The 25,318-nt window shown below is 42.6% G+C and overlaps 1 protein-coding gene across 1 annotated transcript in view; it reads left to right on the plus strand.

The window, feature by feature from the left end:
* LOC116082258 (type-1A angiotensin II receptor) overlaps positions 1 to 22,148 on the plus strand; it is a 48,858-nt gene extending 26,710 nt beyond the window's left edge. The window contains exon 3 of the mRNA XM_031359129.1: positions 20,169 to 22,148. Within this exon, the coding sequence (XP_031214989.1) occupies positions 20,221 to 21,300 (1,080 nt within the window). The 5' untranslated portion in view covers positions 20,169 to 20,220 and the 3' untranslated portion in view covers positions 21,301 to 22,148. The remainder of the gene's footprint in view (positions 1 to 20,168) is intronic.
* The last annotated feature ends 3,170 nt before the right edge of the window (positions 22,149 to 25,318 follow it).

Raw genomic sequence — 25,318 nt, forward strand, 5'->3', positions numbered from 1 at the left:
AAAAAAAAAAAAAAAAAAAACACCCAACAAAACAGCAAACAAAAATAAGAAACACAAAGACCCATAAAAACACGAAATCCCAAAACAAAATATGCAGAGATCAATAAAACAAGACAAATAAAAAGTCTAAACAAAGCAACATGAGGCAAAAAGTCTACAAAATCACCATTGAGCTTGTTTTGTGTTGGCCAACTACTCCTGGAAGTGGAAGCCTATGCTGAAGTATGGTTAATACACCCAGTGAGGCTCCATAGGCAAGAATGGATTTATCCTTAGGGAGTAGGGAAAAACACAGACACCTTCCGGGTTAGTGGTGTGAGATCAAGTCTGCTTCCCCAGCTCAGCACTGGGACTGGGTCAGGCTTGAGCTTTTGCAGACCCTAAAGGACATTTTGTCATTTAATTAGTCCAGGTATAATGTGCCAACCAAAAGTGTACATGCTATTTAGTGAGATGGTTTTGTTCCTTCAATGTAACCTTCTAATTACCTGTGCTTCAAATGTTCATTGTTATGTTATTCTTATAATTGAGTCTTTAACTTGGCTTTATTGGGTTAGTAACATTATATAATCACATTATATGACATTCAAAAGGCTTCTAGGATCATTTTAATTTCTTGCCTTATACGTAAGAATGTGATGAAATGAACTTGAAATGTAAATTTCCATTGAATAATTTAGTATAGGTGTAAGGACATAGGAATATATAGGAAAATGATAGGATGGCGTGTCATTACAGTGAGTATCTATACATACACAATGAATATATATACATACAATGAGTATATATACATACACATAAAGTGATAGTAACAATAGATAGTATTTGATGGTAGCTAGAGAGATGGCTCAGTGGTCAAAAAGCACTGGTTGCCCTTGCAGAAGACCTGGCTTTGGTTCCTAGTATCTGTATGGTGGCTCACAACTGTCTGCAACTACAGCTCCAATGGCTCTGATGACCTCTTCTGTCAACTTCAGGCAACAGACACTCGTGTGGTACACATATACACTTAGAGATATAACACTCAGAAACATAAAATAAAATGCCTTTAAAAATGGATAGAATTTGTTGAGTAGTTCATATTACAACCATTTTCCCCTTCATTTGATTTAACCTTCATGTTAAAAGTATACAGTTGATTTTAATTTCATTTAAAACGTAAGGCTCCTGAAGCCCAGAGAGGATGAGTAAATTGCCCAGTTACATGGTTACTCAGAGATATAGTGGGAAGTTTAACCCTGCCCAATGCTTTCAGGATGGTTTGTTTCTAGTCAATAGACTCTAACCATCAACCAAATCAAAATTTCTACATGTTGGACATAGAGCTTGGCCTATAGATTGGTTTTTCCATTCCAGCTATGTACTAACCTCGTTTTTATTTGATCTACTCTATTTACCTCCATTTCTGTTTTACCCCTCACCCTAAGTCTTGGCCCGTGTGCTTGCTCATTCTGCTGTTTTATTCCTGTTAGCCCTACAGTCAACACATGCTTCCACCTCTTAAATTATGATGCTTTTTCACTCAGCAACAGTCACTGTACTTTTTTTATTCCTAATTCTGGGTGCATCTATCTGATTGCCTGTTTTTTTCCATCCTTTATGGGCCCTGTTTTTGTTTTACCTCAAATGTCTAAGAAAGGCCATTTTGATATTTTCCCAACTGGAAAGACTTCACAAATGAGGGTGTTCATCTCCCACATCCTGGAGTTTCGTATCTCGACCTCAAATGCCTCAAATGTTACCTATTCAGATTCAGCGTACAGAAGAGGCATCTGTGATAGGCACTTCTTGGTGTTTGCGTATAGAGAGAACAGAGTTCTTAATAGGGTAGGGTGGATGTAAAACTTCCTCTGATATAACTGTTCTTTCAAACTTCCTGGTGCTTTTCTTCTTAAACTAGCCTATAAGAAACTTGAAGGAAATGTTTGAGGGCAATGAACTATTAAAATGAGGCCACAGAATTTTGTTTACAGGAGTCTATTGATAACTGGTATTCAGAGAGTTTTTCCCCCCTCAGAAATATTCCTTAGCTGTGAGAACTCTATGTCCTGACGGGTTAGAAAAGCAACTCTACTTACGGGATGCAAGTAACAGGAAATCAAGCTAAATGGCCGGACTCTTGCTGTGCAGTTCCCATAGAATGTCATTCGTCAGTGTAATAGTTCCCCAAACTGTGTGCATCCTCTCTCCTGGGCTTCTCTAGTTGCTTTATTCTTTTCCATGCCTTTCTATTTAATGTTCTGTCCTACAGAGAGGAACTTAGAATGAATACAAAGCTGAATGCGTATGCTAATATTTGCCAACTCTGCTTAGACGCTAAAGGCTGCACAGTGTACCCAGTGGCCCTCAAGTCCACCCAGTGTCTATGGATGTGATGCCACCAGAGGGCAGACTTTGATTTCCAGAGCAGGTGGCTTGTGGCCTCTAGTGGAGCTCTGGTGGCCACTTGGACAGGCCTCACTTGTCACTGACTCCTTGACTACCTCTTCCAGTGTGCTTGTGCAGAATCCTTGAGGCCTAGAAAATACTTGGAAAGGTTATTTCCTAGAATGATCTCATGATTAGATGTTTAGGTAAGTCCCAGTTCAGAGCCAACTTGCACCCAACACCAGCTTAGTCTTTTGACAGGTTACTCAACAGAATTGTGTCTTTTTGTAAAATCTATGAGTATATAAAGGCAGCATATAATTAACTTATTGCTTTAAAGGTAAAAGCTTCAAATTGTCAAATTTAAAGAAAAAAATGTAATGAAAAGAAAAGGAAATGAGACCAAAGGGAAGGACAGAAAGGGAAGGGAAGGGAGAGAGGGGAGAAAAGAGGCAGACCAGCCCTTGCCAGTTGCAGCATGGTTGATTTCTTGCCCAGGTAGTTGTGTACTGAGACCCATCCCTTGCATTGTAAATTAATTAGCACTCTCAGTGGTCTCAATGCACTAGACCCCAGTAGGCTTCCTCCCACTGTTTTAAAAAATGAAATACGTCCACATAGTGTATCCTTAAAGGGCACAGTGGCCCTGATCAACAAGCACCGGTCTGTGCCATAACCACGGGATTTTAACAAAGCCCGTAAACAGCACTCCAGAGATGGACATGACAGCTAGAGGGTCAACAGCATCCGGATGCTCTCAAAGCCATTTCCTTGTCTGAAAAACAGTAAAAGTACTTGTCAGCCAACTCTTGAAGAGATCCAAACAGGTGACACAGTCCTCGGCGCATAGTAAACAGTTAGCAGTCATAAATGTCAGTCTCATTAGCCACCATCGAAGTCCTTCTTATGAATCAGATACCATTCCAGAAGTGCAGACTCAAGCAAGTCACTGTATATTAAATAAGCTAGTTGGACACTACGTGTGTGTAGCTTTGTGCTACTTCTATAGTTGACAAATTAGCTTGCCATTTCCCCCATTAATATTGTAATCATCTCGAAGCCGCTAAGTCTTCCTTTATTTAAGTTCAAAGAACTGGAAGGTCAAAAGATGCTGTCTTAGCCTCCAGTGAGTACTCAATGTTCCAGAAGTAAACTTAAATGTTTGGCAGGCTCTCCGTGCAAAGTTCTGTGTCCACACTGCTCGAAGAGGAGGCTTGGACGTAGCCACTTTCACTCTCTTAATTTGATTTCTAAGTTTCATCCAGTGTATAGGAGATAAGCATCAAAATTAATTGGGGAGGAGAAAAATAAACAAATGATCCCAAATAGCTGGGACACTCAGCTGGAACGGATCCCTGCGAAGAAACAAAATTATACAGACTAGCCAAAAAATATTTTGTTTGTAAAGATTAGAAAGTGGGGCTGGTGAAGTGGTTTGTTGGGGAATAACGTTTGCCATCAGGCCTGGTGACCTGAATTGTGTCCTTGTTATCCACATGGTGGGAGGAGAGAACAGATTCCCTGTAAGTTGTTCTCTGGCTTCCATGTGTATTCTATGGCAGGCACGTCTCTGAAAAAAAAAAAAAAGAAATTAAAACATTTAAAAACTAGAAAATTTTAGCTATTTCTATCAAATCAGCTTACTGGTTTCTTCCGACCCAAGAAGAATCTGAAATTGTGCTATTCTGTTTCCCCTGTTGGGCTTCACTGTAAGCACAGTTGTTTTGTGGTTGGAAGCTGGAGTTCAGAGAGCGGGCGAGGCTTTAGGGAAGAGCAAGGGGGCCTCTCATCCCTTCATGGAGACAGGGCAAGCCCATAAACTTGTGGATACGTGGAGTGGAGTTTGGGCAGCACGGACGCTGAGAGAGACTGAGTTGAATAGCTTTGTTGGTGGGTAATTTAAGCAGAAACCACTAGTTGGGTGCCGGGCTAAGAAAGGGAGAAACCACAGTGGGAGAGTAAATGGAAAAGGTGACAGTTGTGGTGTGGCACTGAATGCCCTGGTGCACTGTGTGTCACCTCCCACCTCCCTGGCACAGTACTAGATAGACAGGCTCTTTCTCCTTCACAAATCCAGAGAGAGGACTTTTATTCACATTTAGAAGAGGAAGGACCCATCAGAAGGCAAAATGGTGCATTGATGTGTGGCCTGCCCTTGGAAAGAGTTCCCTTTTGACTCCTGTTCAGACTGTACAGGAATCCTGGGAATGGATTTTGATTTCAAGTTGACATGTGACATCTGGTTACTCATTAATTGCAAATGAAGCTGTCACAGGAAGCCGAAGTCACCAACAGCAGCAGCTCATTTTAGTTTTTGAGTGGTAGAGTGCTTTGCCTTTGAGACCAACTCCCATGCCTCTTGTCACAGGCTATTTATTAGAAAGTGCAAGGATTCCAGTGTCCAAAGGCAGTGGAGATGCAAATGATGGCAGGTAGAATGAGCTATATATTATTGTTTTAACTACTGTCAATGGCGTAATATTTGCATCTTAAAATTATGCACAATTAAAGGGGAATTATCAAGGCTGGCGATTGTTGCCCCATCCACACATATTTTTTCAGTCTCTCAGTTTCTTGCTCTCAAGTGTACCCCTTGCTCTTGCTTTAGTTTATTTTGTTTCTAGTACTGTGTTTAGCACCCCAATCTCTCTGTTACAACTCGCTTGTAGGGAAAGTGGTGAGTTACTTACACTACAGCATAAATTTAAGAACACCAAGACAAGTCATGAGGTAGTCATGCCTGTTGGTCTTCGCAGCACTACATAAAAACATTCTTTCTTAAGATCCATATGATCAAATTCTTAGAATAATCTCATGCTTTAAGTTAGTTTACAGTTTTGTACTTGACTACATTCATAGCTATCCTCACACAGCCCATAAGCCACAGGTTGGACAGGTCTGCTAGGGCCTCATAGCCTCTCATTTCCTGTTGCCAGTGGCATTGTATGTCAGAGTAGTATGTGATTGCCACCTTAGCATCATTCATCACAAAGGGTATTGTCTCATCAGTTTCAAAACTGGAAAAAAAATGAGTCATATATTAGTCGAAAATCCTAACCCCTGAACCTATGAGAAGTAAATCATTTCTGTAATCCAAGCACTGAGGAGGGAGGCTGAAATAGTCCTTGCTACATAATGATTTTGAGGCTAGCCTAGGCTATACACCAAGAGCCTCTCTCACCCGAATCTCTGTGTTCTTATGGTGGAACTACCTGTTCTAGTAGGTAGCTAGTTCCAGTGGTGTCATGGAAAAGAATAATCCAGTCTACACAAATGAGATACATTTCAGATACCTGCGAGCTGATGGAAGACGCATTTTAGAAGATAGCTAGCGCCAGGCTAGGTGGTTCACCCAGTCCAGAATATGGGAAAGACAGGCAGAATTTCATAAGCAGCTCCTCATCTGGCTGCAGCAGTTTCTTAGGCTTCCATTTTTGATGCATGATAAAGGGCAAATGGAACACCGTTGACAGCGTGGCTGCTCACTGGCCTTGATCCTGGTTTTTGGTAATGATTATCATCATGAAATTCCATTTGCCAGCTTGGATACCTAAAACTGGATCTATGCTTTTTGGTTCTCCTCACAGGCCCTTCCCATTTCCTTGCATAATGCTACTGGGTGAAATAGGGCGCTGTCATGAGGAGTCTGGGAATGGAGAAGGATGTGTGCACAGTCATACTTCCTTTCAAGTCAGTCTCCATGGTCCTTTACCCTAACTCATTTGGAATTCTCAAATGACTCTTCATATTTAAAAAAAAAAAAAAGAGTATTTTCTGCTAATACCATCACAGCAATGAGAGATTTTTAGTGTGTGAATTAGTCTTGATCACATATCTTTTTTTAAAAAAAAGATTTATTTATTTATTATATGTAAGTACCCTGTAGCTGTTTTCAAGTACACCAGAAGAGGGCATCTGATCTCATTACAGATGGTTGTGAGCCATCATGTGTTTGCTGGGATTTGAACTCAGGATCTCCGGAAAAGCAGTCAGTGCTCTTAACCGATGAGCCATCATCTCTCCCGCCCCCCTTGATCACATATCTTTCATCCCAATTTGTTTTAATTTTCTTTTTTACTCTTTGAAATAAAGACATAATAACATAAACAGTCAAGTTTGGGATAAAGGGCAAAGAGGAGGAGCTTAAAGACATTTATCAAAATTGAATTGTGGGTTAGGGTGATGGCACAGTGATCAAAGTGCCATCCAAGCATAAGGACCTAAGTTTGTATACCCAGACCCTGTGTAATACTGACCATGGGGCACATGCCTGAAACTTCAACACTGGAGGGAGGAGACAGGCAGAAATGGGGAAGGAAGGGTGATGGTCAATCAACAGAGATAAAATGGTGACTTATTTTAAGTAAAGCTAATTACTAATGACAGCACATTAGGCTGCCATCACCACAGTTGCTTATAACTGATAAGCAGGACTGAAAATGCTGCTTGTCTTGTGATCATTTGCATGAGGTCAGACCACAGCAGATGATACTAATGGGAAAGCGCTCACAAGCTGTTGTTACCACTTAAACATACCAGTCCGTCATTACTTAGCAGAGATGGGATCTTAATACTTAATTTATAGGCACCAATATTTGAAGAAAAAAAAAAGGTTTTACTGAGGGGAGATATTCACCCAGGAATTGCAAGTGAAGGGTAGACAAAAATTATCTTCAAGGAAGAAGTCAGATGGCTTCTTTTTAAAAACTGCCCTGTACTTGTTTCTTAAGCTTCTATTGTATGGACGCCGCATTTTCTTAATTTCCTCAAGCACTCTGAATGTTTGCAAAAATCCCCACGGAGTTGCGCCACGCTTTATGGGTCCTCCTCTAGAAACGTTATCTGTTCCATGTGTGCATGCTCTTTCTTGGAATTTGCCTTCATCTAGGCTTTGTAATCTTTTCAGTTCAGCCCTCTGAAGGAGAACCTCCTTTGGAGGTTTCAGTATCTGGATATGGAACTTCTGCTTGGGCCTGGAGCAATCATCTAATGTGAGAGCGTTTTCAAACCCAGTTCAAGGGTTCACTTTCAACTTGTACTTTTTTTCTGTAGACATACCGGATCAGGGCCACCCACTCTCACTTTGGCTGGTCTTAATCATTGTACACATGCTTCTGTATGTTATTCTTCTAATTAGTCGTGTCAAGGCTATGTTTCGCCTCTTATAAATGCATCAGTATTGTTTCTGAGGATGCTCCCTTGACTGCTCTGAACAACTTTTCACATATTTAATGTCAGTCAGTGCGAATCACGGGAGCTGAAGGAGAGGCTGGCCTCTGCTTGCAAAAAAGTTGGATTTGAAAAATCTGCTTGGAAATCGATCCTTTAGAATGCAAATTCATTCCTGGTTCATTTTGATGTGAATGCTGTTGATGGTTTCAGGCAAGTCAGTACAATTTTAGACACTCCAAACATAGGATTAATGGAACCAACTGATTTGTGTGATGTCAAAGTAGGGTCAAGGGAGCCAAGAGGGAGGAGGGGACCATTTCCTCCTTGCCCTGGCAGCTAGGGCTCCCCAGAGATTTTCATGCATTAAATAAATCCCTTCCTGCTGTTTTTTCGCATCTTTTTTTTTCTTTAAGACACTCTCATGTACCCCAGGCTGGCCCCCAGGGATGTAGCAGAGGTAGGCCTTGAACTCTCTATCCTCCCACCTCTGCCTCCTGACAGCTAGGATTATATTGCAACACTGTGCAAGAGCAAAAAGATAAACTGATTAATCCTCATTAAGACATCAATGACTGCTAGCCAAAACAATTTTTATGCAGTAATTAACTTTCATAAAGAATTATCCAGAAATTATACTGCTACCCAGGCATAAGTTCAAAAACCACAATAAGATTAGTGGAAAAGTCAATAAAGCATAAGGAAGTCCTTCTGGGAAAAAAAAAAGAAAAGCAACAGACCTCCCCCAAAGCTGAGCCCTAGCTCGCACATATTAATCCTTCTTTTAACTGTCTATTGTCCCCTCAGGCCATGTCTAGAGGCTTTCTGGCTGCCTTGTTTTCTTGTCCACAAGTCTGGCTGTTTTGGACTTGGGTGTTTTGTGTGAGAGAGGCACAGGGTGAATTGATTCCATGAGCCTGATAGAAAGCACCGTCAGTGCCTAGACTCAGCCTCCCGCTGTCAAGCTATCCATGTGGTATTGCCAGACTTAGAGTCATGGAGGAGGGTGGACGCCTCCATTACAACCTCTTTGGTCCTATCTTACATGTCCCTGTAACACACTGGTTTAAAGGAAGGGAACAATATCACAAAGGACCCTCCTTAGAATCTGAAATGCCATTCTCGAAGGGGACAGCACAGCTGCCCCCTATCTTGAAGATTTAAAATGGCACATGAACAGGAAGAAGGTAGCAGGTTCAGGGAAGCCCTTTTTGGTGAAAGCTATTCTCTCAGAGTAAGCATAACTATCTCACAGATTTAGCTTCTAAAGTTTTCTTGAATTCTTTATAATTCGCTATTTAATTCGGTCTCAAGAATGGCTGGAGGGTGTAGCTCTGGCCCTGGGTGGAGACTCATGACTTTCTAAGCCGTCCAAAAGACCCTGCAAGAACATCACCATTCCTCCTTTAAGAGTTAATACAAAATGAGCCTATCTCATTATCTGGACAGGAAGACATCCCTCAAAAATCTGTCTGTTCCAGGACTTCACTCCCTGGGGACTCTGGCCAGCCACTGGTGGTTCTAGCTGTGTCCTTCCTGTGGGCTCTCCCAGTACCCCCTTCTAGTCCATTCCCATTCCTTTGTGCCAGCCACCAATACCTGGTGGCACTCTCTACCTGGGAACCCACTGGCCATGCCAGCCTGGGAATCAGGAAGGTGATCCAAACTCTTTTGTCCTCCACTGCAATTTCCTAAGTCTCATTCCCAACCTTGAGGCAGACCACTTGCTGCTCTCTCTCTCTCTCTCTCTCTCTCTCTCTCTCTCTCTCTCTCTCTCTCTCTTCCTCTCTCTCTCTCTCTGTCTCTCTCTCTGTCTCTCTCTCTGTCTCTCTCCCTCCCGCCCCCCCATGTGGACCCTCTCAGCACCTCCTTCTAGCCCATTCTGGCTCCTCTGTGTCAACCACCAATAGCTGGGAACCCTGTCTACCTAGAAACTCAGTGGCCATACTGGTCTAGAAATCAGTAAGGTGGTCCCCACTCTCCCTCTTGTCCTCTACTGCAAATTCCCTAGTCTCCTCCCCAGCCCTGCAGCAGACTGCTTGCAGGGACCAGTCCTCCCACTCTGCCAGTGTTCCTGGAGACTCTGCCAAACCTTGCAGTGGACCCAACTTTCCTCGTTCCTATGGAAACTCTCAGTTCCCTCTTCTAACTTGTCCCCATTCTTTTGTGTCATCCTGAGATACCTAGAAACACGGTCTACTTGGTACTCCCAGAGCCCACACCTTGCAAGGACTCAAGAAGCACTTCTTACCAGGCAACCCATAGCTACCGCACTTCCCTAACATCCAGAGATTCCAACAGAAACCACGGAACCAAATCATCCCTGCTCTAGACACCAGCCAAAAAAAAGTAGTCTTTATGAATATGTTCAAGGACCTTAAAGAAGATGTGAATAAATACATTAATGAAATCTATGAACATACAAATAGTGGGATGAATGGAAGAAAACAGCTTGAAATATGAACGGAGAAATAGAATTGCTAAATAAAAACCCAAAGTGAGGTAAAACTGGAAATGAAAAATTGAGAAAGTGATGCAAAAACCTTATAGGTAAGCCCCGGCAACAGTGTGCAAGAAGTGGAAGAGAGATCTCAGGCATTGAAGACACGGTGGACGAAATGGATGCCTTGGTCAAGGAAAATGAGAACTCTGAAAAAACCCAGGCAAAACCAAGAAAGCTGAAACACAGTGAACAGAGCAAATCTAAGAATAATAGGAATGGAGAAAGAAGAAATACAGATCAAACCCACAAAAAAACAAAACAAAACACCTCATAGAGGAAACATTCCCTAACGTAAAAAACCAGGAGATGTCAATGAAGGTACAAGAAGCATTGTTAGCTGGGCGGTGGTGGCGCACGCCTTTAATCCCAGCACTTGCGAGGCAGAGGCAGGCGGATTTCTGAGTTTGAGGCCAGCCTGGTCTACAGAGTTCCAGGACAGCCAGGGCTATACAGAGAAATCCTGTCTCGAAAAAGAAGAAGAAGGAAGGAAGGAAAAGGAGGAGGAGGAGGAGGAGGAGGAGGAGGAGGAGGAGGAGGAGAAGGAGGAGAAGGAGAAGAAGAAGAAGAAGAAGAAGAAGAAGAAGAAGAAGAAGAAGAAGAAGAAGAAGAAGAAGAAGAAGAAGAAGAAGAAGAAGAAGAAGCATTGTTACTGTCTAAGAGAACTAACTGCAGGGACAAAAAACAGAGAAGATACAGAAGGAAAGGTGGTCCAATGACAGGCTCAACCTGGGATCCATCTCATTGTGTAGGTGGGCACCAAAGCCTGATACTATTACCTATGCTATGATGTGCTTACAGACAGGAGCCTGGCATGGCTGTTCTCTGAGAGGCCCTCCCAGCAGCTGACTGAGACAGATGCAGATACTTACACCCAACCATTGGACTAAAGTTGGGAACCCTCACATTTGAATTAGGGGAAGGACTGAAGAAGTTAAAGGGGAGAGCAGCCCCATAGGAAGACCAGCAGTCTCAGACCCCAGGGAGCTCCCAGAGACTGAGTCACCAACCAGGGAGCATACACAGGCTGGTCTGAGTAACCAGGGCCCCAGGCACATATGTAGCAGAGGACTGCCTGGTCTAGCCTCAGTGGGAGAAGATGCACCTAATCCTGGAGAGACTTGAGACCCCGGGAAAGGGGGATGCTTGTAGGAAGAGACAAGGGGAGGAGGAATGGGATGAGGAATTGTGGAAGGGGAGACCTAGGGTGGGGGGGCAATGCTGGAATGGAAGGAAGAGAGAGAGAGAGAGAGAGAGAGAGAGAGAGAGAGAGAACAAACACAGAGAGTACCAAATAGACTGGACCAGAAAACAAAGATCTGTCCTTTCCAGAATTTCAAAGAAACAGAATACATCTGAAGACACACTAAGATGAGTGGAGAAATTATCCTCATAATGAGATAAGTAGCTCAGAAACCCCTCCCTTGTGGGTACAGACTTTGTGTTAAACCTGCCCTAAACTCTGAGTTCTTGCACTGAACACAAACTCTTTCCATTTTCCTCTTTCTGGCTCCCTGTTTCAGACACTAGTGACAATCTTAAGATGCTTGCTCTGCCATTTCTCCGATACCCTTTACCCCAGGAAGCTCTCTGCATGTTTCCATGCTGATCCTGCTTGCTTGTTTGACTCTAGCCCAAAAAACATGGCTTTCTATCCTCATCTTTCTGGCTTCTGGCTTCCAGAAGCTTCCAAGGTCCCTAGCTTGTGTGTGGATGGTTGTTTTTCTCCCATACTCTAATAAAATTGCCCTCTAGGTTCCTGCTGGGTCTGTTTTTAAATTTGGGAGTAAGACCCTTCAGAGGGGACTCTGTGTTCCCTGATAGCACGCTCTCTCATTGAAGAGACGTTTATCATCTGCCCCCCCACCCCCGGACTATTGCAGGGCTTACAGTAGTAAACAAGATGATTCAGAACAGACCTCTCCTCCAGCAGCTGGCAGACCAGTGGGGAAAACAAATATGTCAAGATGATTAAAGTGTCAAGAGCTATAGCCAACGTTCCAAAGCTATGTAGAGAGGTTGGGAAAGCTTCACAGAGCATGGGGCATGCAGGGCGGACAATGTGTGTGGATTCTAATGTCTCTGCAAGTGGTAGAAGGAAAGGGTTCAGGGTGCATAGGCTGAGTGAGAGGGACAAGGAAATGATGTAGGAATGTTGGGACATCTTTTTAGGACAAAGGAGTCTTTCTTGGAGCCTAGTGGCCTGGAAATTTGATGGCCACCAAAAGCTGCCTTGAGCCAGTGGCTTCTGGGTTCTTGCTCTGAGAACTGAAAGAACTAAAGTTCCCAGATGACATGGGAAGAGTTTATGATGGATTCACAGGTGGGGTTGTGTTGGAAAAGAATAGTCCTATATCCCTAGTGTTGGACAAAGGAACACAGAAACAAAGAGAATGTAACTTGGCAAGGCAATTTACTTTTGAAAAAGGTTTTAACAATCCAAACCAAGTGGGTGAGAACACAAAGGTGGGGGTAGTTCTCATAGTGTTTATTCTGTCACAGGGTGGTGACTGTTTGTCACCCCCTTGGTGGGAGCTTGACCTAATAAACTGACACAATTGGATAATTCAGAATTGGAGCAAAGGGGAAGGGTGTGATAGAGTCAAGTCTCAGGAATGCCTGGCACCCAGGATTTGGGCAAACAGACAACTATGTAAGAGTTTCTCAAGCTCAGAGAGGTTAACATACAATACTAGCCCTTGGTGGGCTAGCCATCTTTAATAGAAAAGTAAAACAACAAAACCCCACATTTCTCACAATGGTTACTGGATTTAAGGGGTCATGGCTTATGCTCAGCAAGTGAAATTCTGCTGTTTATCCCCAATAAGTCAATTAAAGGAGCCAAACTAAAGGCAGAAAATGGATTCATTCAATGTGGCTACAGGGAAAAAGAGATCCAGTGACCTTCCGGAGTCCATCTTCAGGATACTGACCTGAGGGTGGAATTTAATGGAAAACAAGAAATAGGTATATGCCAGGGTGTGGTCCCGTGCCCATTGCTATCTTAGCCTCAAGTCTTCCTAGTGAGGGAAGTCTTTCTCCAGGACACAGGTTGCCTTCAGGCCTTCAGCTACTTCCTCTCATAGCAGGAAATACCTGGGAGAAATTGTAATTTCTTTAACTTCATTTTTTTTTCTTGCAATAGTCTTGTAGCCAAAGAGAGTAGCATACAATATTTCTTTAGAATATGTTCATTCCTACCAGATAGGCCAGTTACAGGAGTTGAAAAAGAAGCCAGCCATGCTATTTGATGAGCATTTAGGTCATCAGAAGTGACAGACAAGAAGTGCCATAGTAAAAGTGGGAGGAGGAGACTTCAAAGAGTGCAAAAGTCCAGGGCACTAGGTAAAGTCTACTTGAGTTCTGGCTAGCACCCACAAGAGAGGCAGAAGAGCAGGAAAAGGCAAAGGTATGCCTATTGGAGTCAGGACTAAAAAGATAGACCCCAAGAGAACTCAGGGCCTGCCCCAGAAGGCAGGAATCCTGGGAAGAAAACTTAACCTCCTCTCATTCAAGAGTTAAATGTCTCTTTAAGCTTCTAGTGGATCTCCTTTCTAGGGGTGGTCCTGCTTTCTTGACTTAACCAGGTGACTGACCCGCCCACTGCGTCAGTGGCAGGGGTGGTGGTGGTGGTGGTGTTTGTTTTGGGATTGCTTGGAATTTAAGGTCACCACCTAATCCAGAGAAACAGCTTTCCCTAATAGTCCCCTACTAAGCCCTAATCAGGGATACCATAACAATAATGGGGCTGGAAACAAACTAATCACTCAGTTAGGAACAGTAACTTCACCTAGAGAGGGAAGGGTTAAAAAAAAAAGGTCACTTAAACATCTGCCTTTGATTTTTTTTTTTTCCTGAGAAAAAAATAAATATAAAGATTATCTACTTGTGGTAATTGGGCATGGAGTCTGGCTGATGGCTTACTGACTGGAGCAGGGGTGACACAAATGCATCAAGGCACCATGGCCAGGGGAGTGAAGACGTCATGCAGCTGTACCTTGAAGTTCCACTTCCATTGACTGCCACTTTTATACTCAAGAATCCCCCGAAGCCACACCCTGTGATGGGCAGGAGAAAGCAGAGTATCTGATCAGGGCTCTTGGATCCTTTTCTTTTTCTATCATGGAATATTAGCACCATAGCTGTGATAAAGTCTTGCTATCACTGTATTGTTCTGCTTAGTTCTTTGCCTTGGTTACCAGGGCAAAGGTCTCTCTGCACCAAGACTTATGAGATGATTACTTAATGCCTAGAGGAAAAAACTACAGAACAATATGAATCTTTCCTGTCTCCTATTCATCCTCCCCCCTTTCTTTCTCCTCTTTCTTTCTCTCTCCTCCCCCCTCCCATTTCCTACTCCAAAATTCTCTGATGGACTCATAGAAGTCTTTATATAAATTTCAGGATCTTATAAATTTTCAGAATCATATAATTGAACAGCTTGAGTGACTATATAAAACCTAGGAAGGCACAGTTGCAGGAATCTTTAGGGAATTTCCTCCCAAGCACCTGGTTATTCCTAAAACCCCAAAAGAATCACGTCTAGCTCCAGCACCTTATAAAGACAAGTCTTGTTGGTAAACCTCGCCTCCTTCTGCATCTCCATTCTTGATGGCATAAACGGTTAACCTCAGTTAAGCTCTGGATGATCTAGTAGAAACTGACATCAAGACTGTTGAACATTAGAGCACAGACAGTTTCAGCCTACATATGGCGAAGAGCCAAGACAGAACCCTGAGCCCAGTGACCTCGGAGGATATTGGTGTGTGGATGCCACTTCTGCATGGGCTCCTGTGTGTGTCCCTAAACAAAGAATCGGGCAGAGACACACGGACAGTATCAAACTCAGTGTGAGATGGTATTGGGTGGTTCTATTTTCAAAGGACAAGTGATGGGGGCAGGGAAAGAGTTTGGAAGACCAGTGGCCATGCTGTGAAGAGGATGGGGGCTTGTATGTTAGATGGCTCATGGGCATGTAGGTTCGTGGACATAGCTGTGCTTTCCTTACCATGCTCCTTGTTCTATGTAGCTCTAAGTACAACTCCAAGCATCGTATGTCTCCCTGGTTTTGTCTCCACTGGGCTGTGCATCTCATTTTTTACAGAGCCACAGGTCACCTTCAGACTCTGGCATGTCTCTGGAGAGCTTCTGCCTGTTCCAGTGGCTTCAGCCAGATCTAGGAGCAGAGGTGCTGCGCGTGCTCCCTCTTCCTCTTTGCCAATAGATCATCCCTGAATACTACTCTTGCAGCTTTGCAGCAAAGCCTTCCAGATTTCATCCTCTGCCCTGCTCCTCCCTCACCTGATGGTCACACTGAGCGTTCCTTCCTACCCTATCTTACATCTACAGATATGAAAATCAAAGGATGGCTATTCTGACTGTTAGTAAGGGAGGATACTAATAATTTCTATTGCCAAGTAAAGATGATGAAGTGAAATAAACTGTTTAGTGACTAGGATACAGATGTGTCAAGCCTGCGAGGTTAAAGATTAATTAATTAGATCATATTGGAAACAACTTTCAAGTTACTCTGAGAACTTAATTTCATTTTTTTGACTTAGTATTTTCTGGAATTTAGTTTTTATTTCCAATTTGTTTTGTTTGTTTGTTTGTTTTACCTGCAGACACACTCAAATAGGACCACACTTCCATTTCTTCCCACTGTAACGGGGAATACATATATGGTCTTTTTTAAGGGGTTCTTACTCTTAATTTAATTTTTTAAATTTAATTCAATTTCTTAAGAGAAATTTTTTTAATTTAATTCAATTTCTTAAGAGAAATTGAAGGACAATCCAGAGACTGCTCCACCTGGGAATCCTTCCTATATTCAGTCATCAAATCCAGACACTATTGTGAATGCCAGCAAGTGCTGGCTGACAAGAGCCTGATATAGCTGTCTCCGGAGAGGCTCTGACAGTTCCTGACTAATACAGAAGTAGAGGCTCACAGCCATCCATTGGACTGAGTACAGGGTCCCCAATGAAGGAACTAGAGAAAGGACCCAAGGAGCTGAAGGGTTTGCAGCCTCTTAGGAAGAACAATATGAACTAACTAGTACCCTCAGAGCTCCCAGGGACTAAACCACCAACCAAAGAGTACACATGGTGGGACTAATGGCTTCAGCGCCATATGTAGCAGAGGATGACCAAGTTGGTCACCAATGTGAGGAGAGGCCCTTGGTCCTGTGAAGGTTCTATCCCCAGTATAGGGGAATGCCAGGGCCAGGAAGCAGGAGAGGGTAGATTGGTGAGCAAGGGGAGTGGGAAGGGAACAGGGTTTTTTGTTTGTTTGTTTGTTTTGTTTTCATTTTTTTCTTCTTTTTCTTTTTTTTTGGAAGGGAAACTGGGAAAGGAGATATCATATGACATGTAAATAAAGAAAATGTCTAATAAAAATAATAAAATAAAATAAAGAAACTGGCATAGAATTAAAAAAAAAAAAGAAAATGGACTCAGAAGGAAATGAGAACAGTTTTCTTATGGTTTGAGAAAAAACAACTGGGCAGACGAGCTAGAAGCTTGTTAGAGATCGTGGAAGCTTCTGGCAGGAAGGACTAGCTAAGAAGTATGAAAGTTGTGGTTTTAAAAGTTAAGAGTCACCCAGAGCTCCCAGGGACTAAACCACCAACCAAAGAGTACACATGGAGGGACACATGGCTCCAGCTACATATGCAGCAGAGGATGGCCTTATCTGGTGCCACGGACTAGGGTTTCTTATGGGGTCCCTTGTTCCGCGGGATGATGGGTTCTGGCCAGGTGTGCACGGAATTCGGCTTTGACAAACAAACTTGACACGAGTGGTGTAAGGTCTGAGTGTATTTCTCAAAAATGACATGAGGCTTTTACAATCATTGCAAAAGAGAAAAATGAAAAATCTGGCAGCTCAGTAGTCGAGGTACATCTGAGGCCACCTAAAACACACTAGGTCTAAAACATCAGCCATCTCCTCTGGACTGGTGCAGCACCCCCAGGCTCTGAGTATGTTCAGGCTACATAGTCCTGGCCAGAGTCCGGGGGGGGCGGTGTGGGGGCTGTGGGTGCACTAGCCAGGAGGGTAGAGGCTCGAATCTCTAGTGCTCAATGTTGAATGCTCACTCAAATGCTCACTCTCTCAAATCTCAACTGGTGCTGCACCCCCACTCCCACACCCAGGCCCAAGCGCTCTGGGCCCAGGGGGCTACAGACTGCATGAATCTAAGCCCTAGTTCATCTAAGTTCTGGTTCTAGTCCGAGTGCGAGCAAATCCGAATGCTGAATGCCGACTCTCGAATGCTGAATGCAGACTGGCTGCTGCTCAATGCTCAATCTAGAATGCTCAATGCAGTCTCTCTTTCTGAAAGCTTTAATTCCCTACCCACAAAGCTGAAGGCAATTAGTTAGAATGGCTTAACATTCCAAGCCAGGGTTTAATGCCCTACCCACAACGCTGGAGGCAATTAGTTTGGATGGCTTAACATTCCAAGCCAGGGTTTGACTAGGATGTTGGAACATTGGTGAAGGTCAGAGAGCAATATCCAAATTTTCTTGTTCTAGCTGTTAAGAAATGATATCTTGGTGGGCCCCTAGCACACAAGTACGAGGACATATCTGGGCTACCTCTGAGTTTGGGGTGCCAGGCGAAAATGCAGAGGCAGGAGACTGACTTTCCTTGAACTTTATGCCTCAAATACCGCCGTCACGCAAAGTGTGCATGGCAATCTGGCATCAGTGGGAGGAGAGGCCCTTGGACCTCTGAAGGCTTGATGCCCCAGTGTAGGGGAATGCCAGAGCGGGGTGGAGGGAGTGGGTGAGTGGGTGGGGGAGCACCATCATAGGAGCTGGAGAAGTTGGGGGTAGGATAGGGGGTATGTGGAGGGGAAATCAGGAAAAGGGATAACATTTGAAATGTAAATAAATAAAGTATCCTGTTGGCTACCAGCGCCAATGTTAAAGAAAGGGTTCTTCTGGAAATAGGAGTTAGAAATAGGAAGAGATAGGAGATAGGAGTGACCACAGAAATACCTACCCATGTGGAAGGGTAAAAATTAGACAGCAGACTTTACTGTCCAGCCATCTTGGTTCTTTTATAATGAATCCTTTGTTCCTCCAATATCCCAACAGGTAAAATACCTGGGGCAAAATCCACTCCCCCAAAATACATCAGTGTGAATAGTCCAATCAGCGACTTCCTTGTTACTCTGTGGGGGTGGAGCTTTTGAATGAAACTGGAACCAGGTTGGAGGCGTGGCGAATAGCAGGAGATGGACAGAGAGGTGTGGCTATCAGAGGCAGGTCTTAAACCAGGAGGGTTACAGTATCCAATAAAAAAGTTACAGTCAAAGAAGCAGGCAGGTTCAGCAATAAAGATCTAGAGACTGTCCTCCACTCTGGGGGACTTCAGAGAGAAAGAATGTCCAGAGTGTCAGGGCAAGCAGGATTGGGATGCTGGACAACATCAGAAAAGGGAAAGAAGAGAGAAAATGTTATAACTTAGAATTCAGAAAGCAACAGACTTACACGTGAGGTTCCTAAATGACTACATCTAAGAGGGGATCCTGGGATGTATAAGTACATATTTCAATGAGATAGTAATTTCTCCCGTCTTATTAACATGCGTATATGTGTGTGTAATAAGTTTCAGGGCACATAGGTTTTTTTGAGGGATGGTTTCCTATCCAGGTGACCAACTGGCCATTGGATTCTCTCTCTCTCTCTCTCTCTCTCTCTTTCTCTCCCTCTCTCTCTTTCTCTCCCTCTTTGTCTGGCTCTGCCTGTGTCTCTCTGTCTCTGTGTGTGTTTGCATGTGTGTGTGCACACCAGTGGAGCATACATATGTGTGGAGAGGGTGCGTGCCAGCAGAGTACATATGTGGATGTCAGAGGACAATTTGGGGGCATCAGGCCTCAAGCATCCTCTACTTTTTGAGACAGGATCTTTCAATGTCTTAGAATTTTGCTACACAGGCCACACTAGCTGGCCTGCAAGTTTCCAGGGATCTACCAGTCTTTCCCTCCCATCTTGCCATCACTGGGATTAAAGGCATGGCTCTGAGGATCCACACTCAAATCTTTGTGTTTGCAAGGCAAGCATTTTACCATCTGAGCTATATTGCACACTCCATTTAGACTAACTGTCACAGTAGGGGACAACAGTATGTTTCTATGGTCTCACCGTCTTTTGGACAGTTTAGAAAGTCAGATCTCTTCTCAGAGTATGTGACTCAGTTCCTAATTTTTTGACTGAAGAAAGCAAGTATAATAAAGAATGTAAGAAAAATAAAAAATAAAAAAATTATCAAATAGCCCTGCTTTCTCAGGCAGCAATAGAGTTCCCTTAATGGACCTCATACAGAACCTGTGTACCTACCTTCCTCCTTTTCATACTCTGTTATAAACTTCAGGAGAGGTAGCTGTTTTGCCCCACTCCCCCATCTTCACCTTTTTGACAGATACACCTCTTTGACAGGCACTTCAAGTTCCAAGAAGGGCCACTTGTGATATAGTCTCCTTACCTTATTACAAGGAGGTGGGACCTATATCAGCTACCGAACTTGTTGCTTTGACACAAGACCTGAGAAGAACAGGTTAAGGAAAAAGGACTTGAGTTTGAGAAAACAGGCTGCTCTGAGGAGGGAGGCACGGCTGTGGAGGCAGGACAAAAGGCAGCTGTTACACTGCATCCACATTGTTAAGCAAGCTTTTTCTTTTATGCAGTCTTGGACACCAAGTCATGGAACAGAGCCCACAACAATACAACAATCTCCTCCCCTCAATGAACTTAGTCTAGACCATCCCTCAGACATACCCAGAGGCTGATCACTTACTTTGGTGCCTCCACATCCTGTCAGGTTGACAACCTGTACTAAGAATCACAGGGTTGATTACAATTTATAAAGGAAGGGGTCCATCATGCTATGATCTTCAAGCTTGCTGATTGGCCACTTAACACCACGGAGGCATACGTTCTAGAAAAGTGGGCCATTGTAGATTTCATCAGTTCATGAGGCTTCTTCAGAAAATACGATCTAATGTTTATTTCCAAAGAGTAATGTAGAACTACAAGATTTGTGGTTGAGAATGAAATTTGCTTATTTACAACTGTAACTTAAAACTTGTAACTTTTTATGTTCTTTGGATTTTTGTTTCTTCTAGGTTAGGTGCCTTTTGAATATTATCTGAGACCAAATCAACCCAGAAAAGCAAAATGGCCCTTAACTCTTCTACGGAAGATGGTATCAAAAGAATTCAAGATGACTGCCCCAAGGCTGGCAGGCACAGTTACATATTCGTCATGATTCCTACTCTCTACAGCATCATCTTTGTGGTGGGAATATTTGGAAACAGCTTGGTGGTGATTGTCATTTACTTTTACATGAAGCTGAAGACTGTGGCCAGCGTCTTTCTTCTAAATCTCGCCCTGGCTGACTTATGCTTTTTGCTGACTTTGCCACTGTGGGCTGTCTATACTGCGATGGAGTACCGCTGGCCCTTCGGCAATCACCTATGTAAGATCGCTTCCGCCAGCGTCAGTTTCAACCTCTACGCCAGTGTGTTCCTGCTCACGTGTCTCAGCATCGATCGCTACCTGGCCATTGTCCACCCGATGAAGTCTCGTCTTCGCCGCACGATGCTGGTGGCCAAAGTCACCTGCATCATCATCTGGCTGATGGCTGGCTTGGCCAGTTTGCCAGCCGTCATCCACCGAAATGTGTATTTCATCGAGAACACCAATATCACTGTTTGCGCTTTTCATTATGAGTCTCGGAATTCAACGCTCCCCATAGGGCTGGGCCTTACCAAGAACATCCTGGGCTTCCTGTTCCCTTTTCTTATCATTCTCACCAGCTATACTCTCATTTGGAAAGCTCTGAAGAAGGCTTATGAAATTCAGAAGAACAAGCCAAGAAATGATGACATCTTTAGGATAATTATGGCGATTGTGCTTTTCTTCTTCTTTTCCTGGGTTCCCCACCAAATATTCACTTTCCTGGATGTGCTAATTCAGCTGGGCGTCATCCATGACTGTAAAATTGCCGACATCGTGGACACTGCCATGCCCATCACCATCTGCATAGCGTATTTTAACAATTGCCTGAACCCTCTGTTTTACGGCTTTCTGGGGAAAAAATTTAAAAAGTATTTCCTCCAGCTTCTGAAATATATTCCCCCAAAGGCCAAGTCCCACTCAAGCCTGTCTACGAAAATGAGCACGCTCTCCTACCGCCCCTCAGATAACATGAGCTCATCCGCCAAAAAGCCTGCGTCTTGTTTTGAGGTGGAGTGACAGACAGGTTTGAAGCATGCTGGCCTTGTAATGCTCTGACAGAAGCCAGGGCAGCATCTGACTAAATGGCTCACGACCAAAGGACCATTCACCCCTGCCTCAGGGTCTAAGCAGAAAATGCATTCAACAGACTGTAGATATTGTCTGAAGTTCTGAAAGAAAGCTTTGAAGACGTAACCAGGCTAAGCTGTCTTGCATTAATAGATGATGGCCACTCACAGGAAGAGTCAGGAGCTGGATGGATTTGTGGGTTTGGAAAACAGTTGTCTGGCAGAAACGCAATCTCATCAGTCTCCTTTGGCTATGTTCCTTTTGATTTCCACACATAGGTATGTAGCACATGCTAAATATTTAGACAAGAAACAAGAAACGGAAGTCAAGGTTACTTGTTCTACTCAGTCCCCAAAGGGCAAGGAACCTTTTTGTCTCTTTAGTCATTAGCAATGGAGACCCACTTGTCCCTGTTACTACACATAGTGTGTAAAGATTTGCTAATCTGTAGTCATCAAGTTTCAGGACCCCTTTGTAAAATTCAGCCAGTGTCTTAGAAATTCGTACTGTCCCCAAACAATGCCAGTCAGTGGTGTATTTATGTAGCAGTGTTAACCAAAGTCACACATCAAGGTCGCACTGCTTGTAACAAGTGTGACTTGCTAGGTACATCAGCTTGATTTCGAATCTGAGAATTATATACAGTCGGTGGTGAATAGACTATATATCATACAATCTGCCTTGCTTTCTAGTATATATCCTCCACATACATGTACATCTGTATCTCCAAACTGTCCTTTGATGAAGTTTTGGCAATGTATGTTTACCTCTGAATAAAGTAATTTTATTGTAATGTCTCTAATCTTTATTATTTAAAATAGAAGTCTTATCTATTTTTACAATGACTTGGATAGAAGTAAAAATACAAAACTACAAAAATGTATTTTTACTTCAAGTTTCATCTGGTTGATGTTCTAATATGGTTAGATGTAGGCTTTATATCTCACTGTTGAAAAGATCAAGAAGGAACCAGCCTTGACCCCACAATGTGGGAAAGGTACACCACTTTGAATTTTTTGAAGTTATTCATACAACACTGAAAACATTTTCATTGCTTATAACATTAAATTAATATTTTTTACTCATAAGCTTTTATATTTTTGGTTGTGAGCCTAGCCTTTAATGGCTGAGCCATCTCTCCAGCCCCATAAGCTTTTAAATAATTGGATGCATCTAGTTATATGGATGGTCATTGCAGGAAATGTAGAAGCTCTAGAAAGCACAAAGCAATAGTCCTATTTAGTTCTTCAGTGCAATAAAAAACATTCATTTCAGTATTTTAGGCCATAAATAGGAAAGAGAGAGTGACTTGAAATGTCTGAAGTCTTCTGAAACCTCCAAGTCCACCCCAGGGACAGACATGTTTGCTTCACCAAGTATGTTACACCTGCTAATTTCCCCAGCACTGCCCAGCCACCAACTAGGAAACAAGTTTTTGTGCTCATCATACATACATACATATATACATACATACATACATACATACATGTATAAATTATGGTGTTGAAGTCATAATGTATATACAATTCTGCATACAGGCTTGTCCCTCAGTGTCATTGCATAGTACTTGGTATACCATTAAATGTATTTCTTCAAGCATTTCAATCCTGTTACAAAATACAAGCACATCTAATATAATTAGGGAATCACCAAATTGGAACATTTACCATTTTTCTAAAAATACTTTTGGCATTAGAAATCTAATGACCGAATGAGCTGATCATTCAAGTACATAAATCCGATAAACTCTTCATGCTCTTAGAAGAAGTAGAACTGAGAATATGGCTGTAAACATTTTTCACATTCCCAATATGTGTGACCATGTTTTCCAGAAAGCATAACACAATTTATATGCTACCAGCTATATTTAGCTATAGCTCATGACAAGCTCAGTAGAAAGGAGTTTCCTTACTGTAAGAACCCAGGTGCCATATGTTACAGCTGAGAACAAACGAGACCAGAATATTGCCATGGGGTGACTACCTATTCTTTACCTGGAAGCTTTCACTGTTCTTACCCCAGGGATGCAGAGGTGCCTATTCTGTTGCAATAAACTGTGTGCAACGAACTGAGTAGTATGTAGAACAGCTGATAGATGGGCAAGGGGGTGGAGTACTATGTAAAATAGCCAATAGATGCTATAGACCGATCATTCATAGACATTGGTGGACAGGACAGAACCTATACCAACAAATCATCTTAAGTCATACTCTTGGAAATAAATGTGGTTACATGTGCTTCAGATTAATTTTTTTCTTGTTTTGTTTTAAATTTCATTAATATGATGCTGGCCACTTATTCCATTTTTTTTTCCCCCAAAAGGATTGTACTTGCAAAAGGTACTTGCAATGAGGTGTCTCTCATAGGTCTCAGGCACTGAAATACTTGGTTCCTGGTTGGTGGCTATCTGGGCCAGAGGGAAGGGATTAGGAGGTGTGGCCTTGCTGAAGCACTACGTCACTGGGAGTGGACTTCGGGGTTTCAGAAGACTCAAGCCATTTCAAGTCACATCTCTGTTTCCTATTTATATGGAGATGTGAGCTCTCAGGGGCTGTTGTAAAACCATGCCTTCCTTTCTGCTACCATATTCCTCATCTACATGGTTATGGACTCTTATGCTTTAGAATGCCAAGCCCTCAAATAAGCCCTTACTTCTATAAGCTGCCTTGGCTATAGTGTTATATCACAGCAATAGAAATGCAACTAATGAAATTATCATGTTTTTTTCTTTGAGTTTGTTTATATAGTGGGTTACATTGATGGATTTCCATATATTGAACCATCCCTGTATCTCTGGGATGAAGCCTACTTGATCAATATAGATGATCATTTTGATGTGTTCTTGGATACAGTTTGTGTATCCAATTTTATTGAGTATTTTTGCATCGATATTCACAAGGGAAATTGGTCTGAAGTTCTCTTTCTTTGTTGGGTCTTTGTATGGTTTAGGTATTAGAGTAATTGTGGCTTCATGGAACAAATTGGGTAGAGTACCTTCTGTTTCTATTTTGCGGAATAGTTTGAGGAGTATTGGTATTAGGTCTTCTTTGAAGGTCTGATAAAACTCTGCACTAAACTCATCTGGTCCTGGGCTTTTTCTGGTTGGGAGACTATTAATGACTGCTTCTATTTGTTTAGGGATTATGGGAATGTTTAGATGGTTTACCTAATCCTGATTTAGGTATCTATCTAGAAAATTGATCATTTCATTCAGGTTTTCCAGTTTTGTTGAGTATAGGCTTTGTAATAGGATCTGATGATTTTTGGATTTCCTCAGTTTCTGTTGTTATGTCTTCATTTTCATTTCTGACTTTGTTAATTAAGATACACTCTGTGCCCTCTAGTTAGTCTGGCTAAGGGTTTATCTGTTTTGTTGTTTTTCTCAAAGAACCATTTCCTGGTTTGGTTGATTCTTTATATAGTTCTTTTTGCTTTCACTTGGTTGATTTCAGCCCTGAGTTTGATTATTTCCTGCCTTCGACTCCTCTTGGGTGAATTTGCTTCTTTTTGTTCTAGAGCTTTCAGATGTGCTGTCAAGCTGCTAGTGTAAGCTGTCTCCAGTTTCTTTTTGGAGGAACTCAGAGCTATGAGTCTTCCTCTTAGGACTGCTTTCATTTGTCTCATAAATTTGGGTATGTTGTGGCTTCATTTTCATTAAATTCTAAAAAGTCTTTAATTTCTTTCTTTCTTTCTTCCTTGACCAAGTTATCATTAAGTAGAGTGTTGTCCAGCTTCTATGTGTATGTGAGCTTTCTATTGTTTATGTTGTTATTGAGGAGCAGCTTTAGTCTGTGGTGATCTGATAGGATGCATGGAATTTTTCCAATCTTCTTGTATCTGTTGAGGCCTGTTTTGTGACTGATATGGTCAGTTTTGGAGACGGTACTGTGAGGTGCTGAGAAGAAGATTTTAGGATAAAATGTTCTACAGATATCTGTTAAATCCATTTGTTTCATAACTTCTATTA

Source organism: Mastomys coucha, unplaced genomic scaffold (assembly GCF_008632895.1).
Source record: "Mastomys coucha isolate ucsf_1 unplaced genomic scaffold, UCSF_Mcou_1 pScaffold7, whole genome shotgun sequence".
NCBI lineage: Eukaryota > Metazoa > Chordata > Mammalia > Rodentia > Muridae > Mastomys > Mastomys coucha.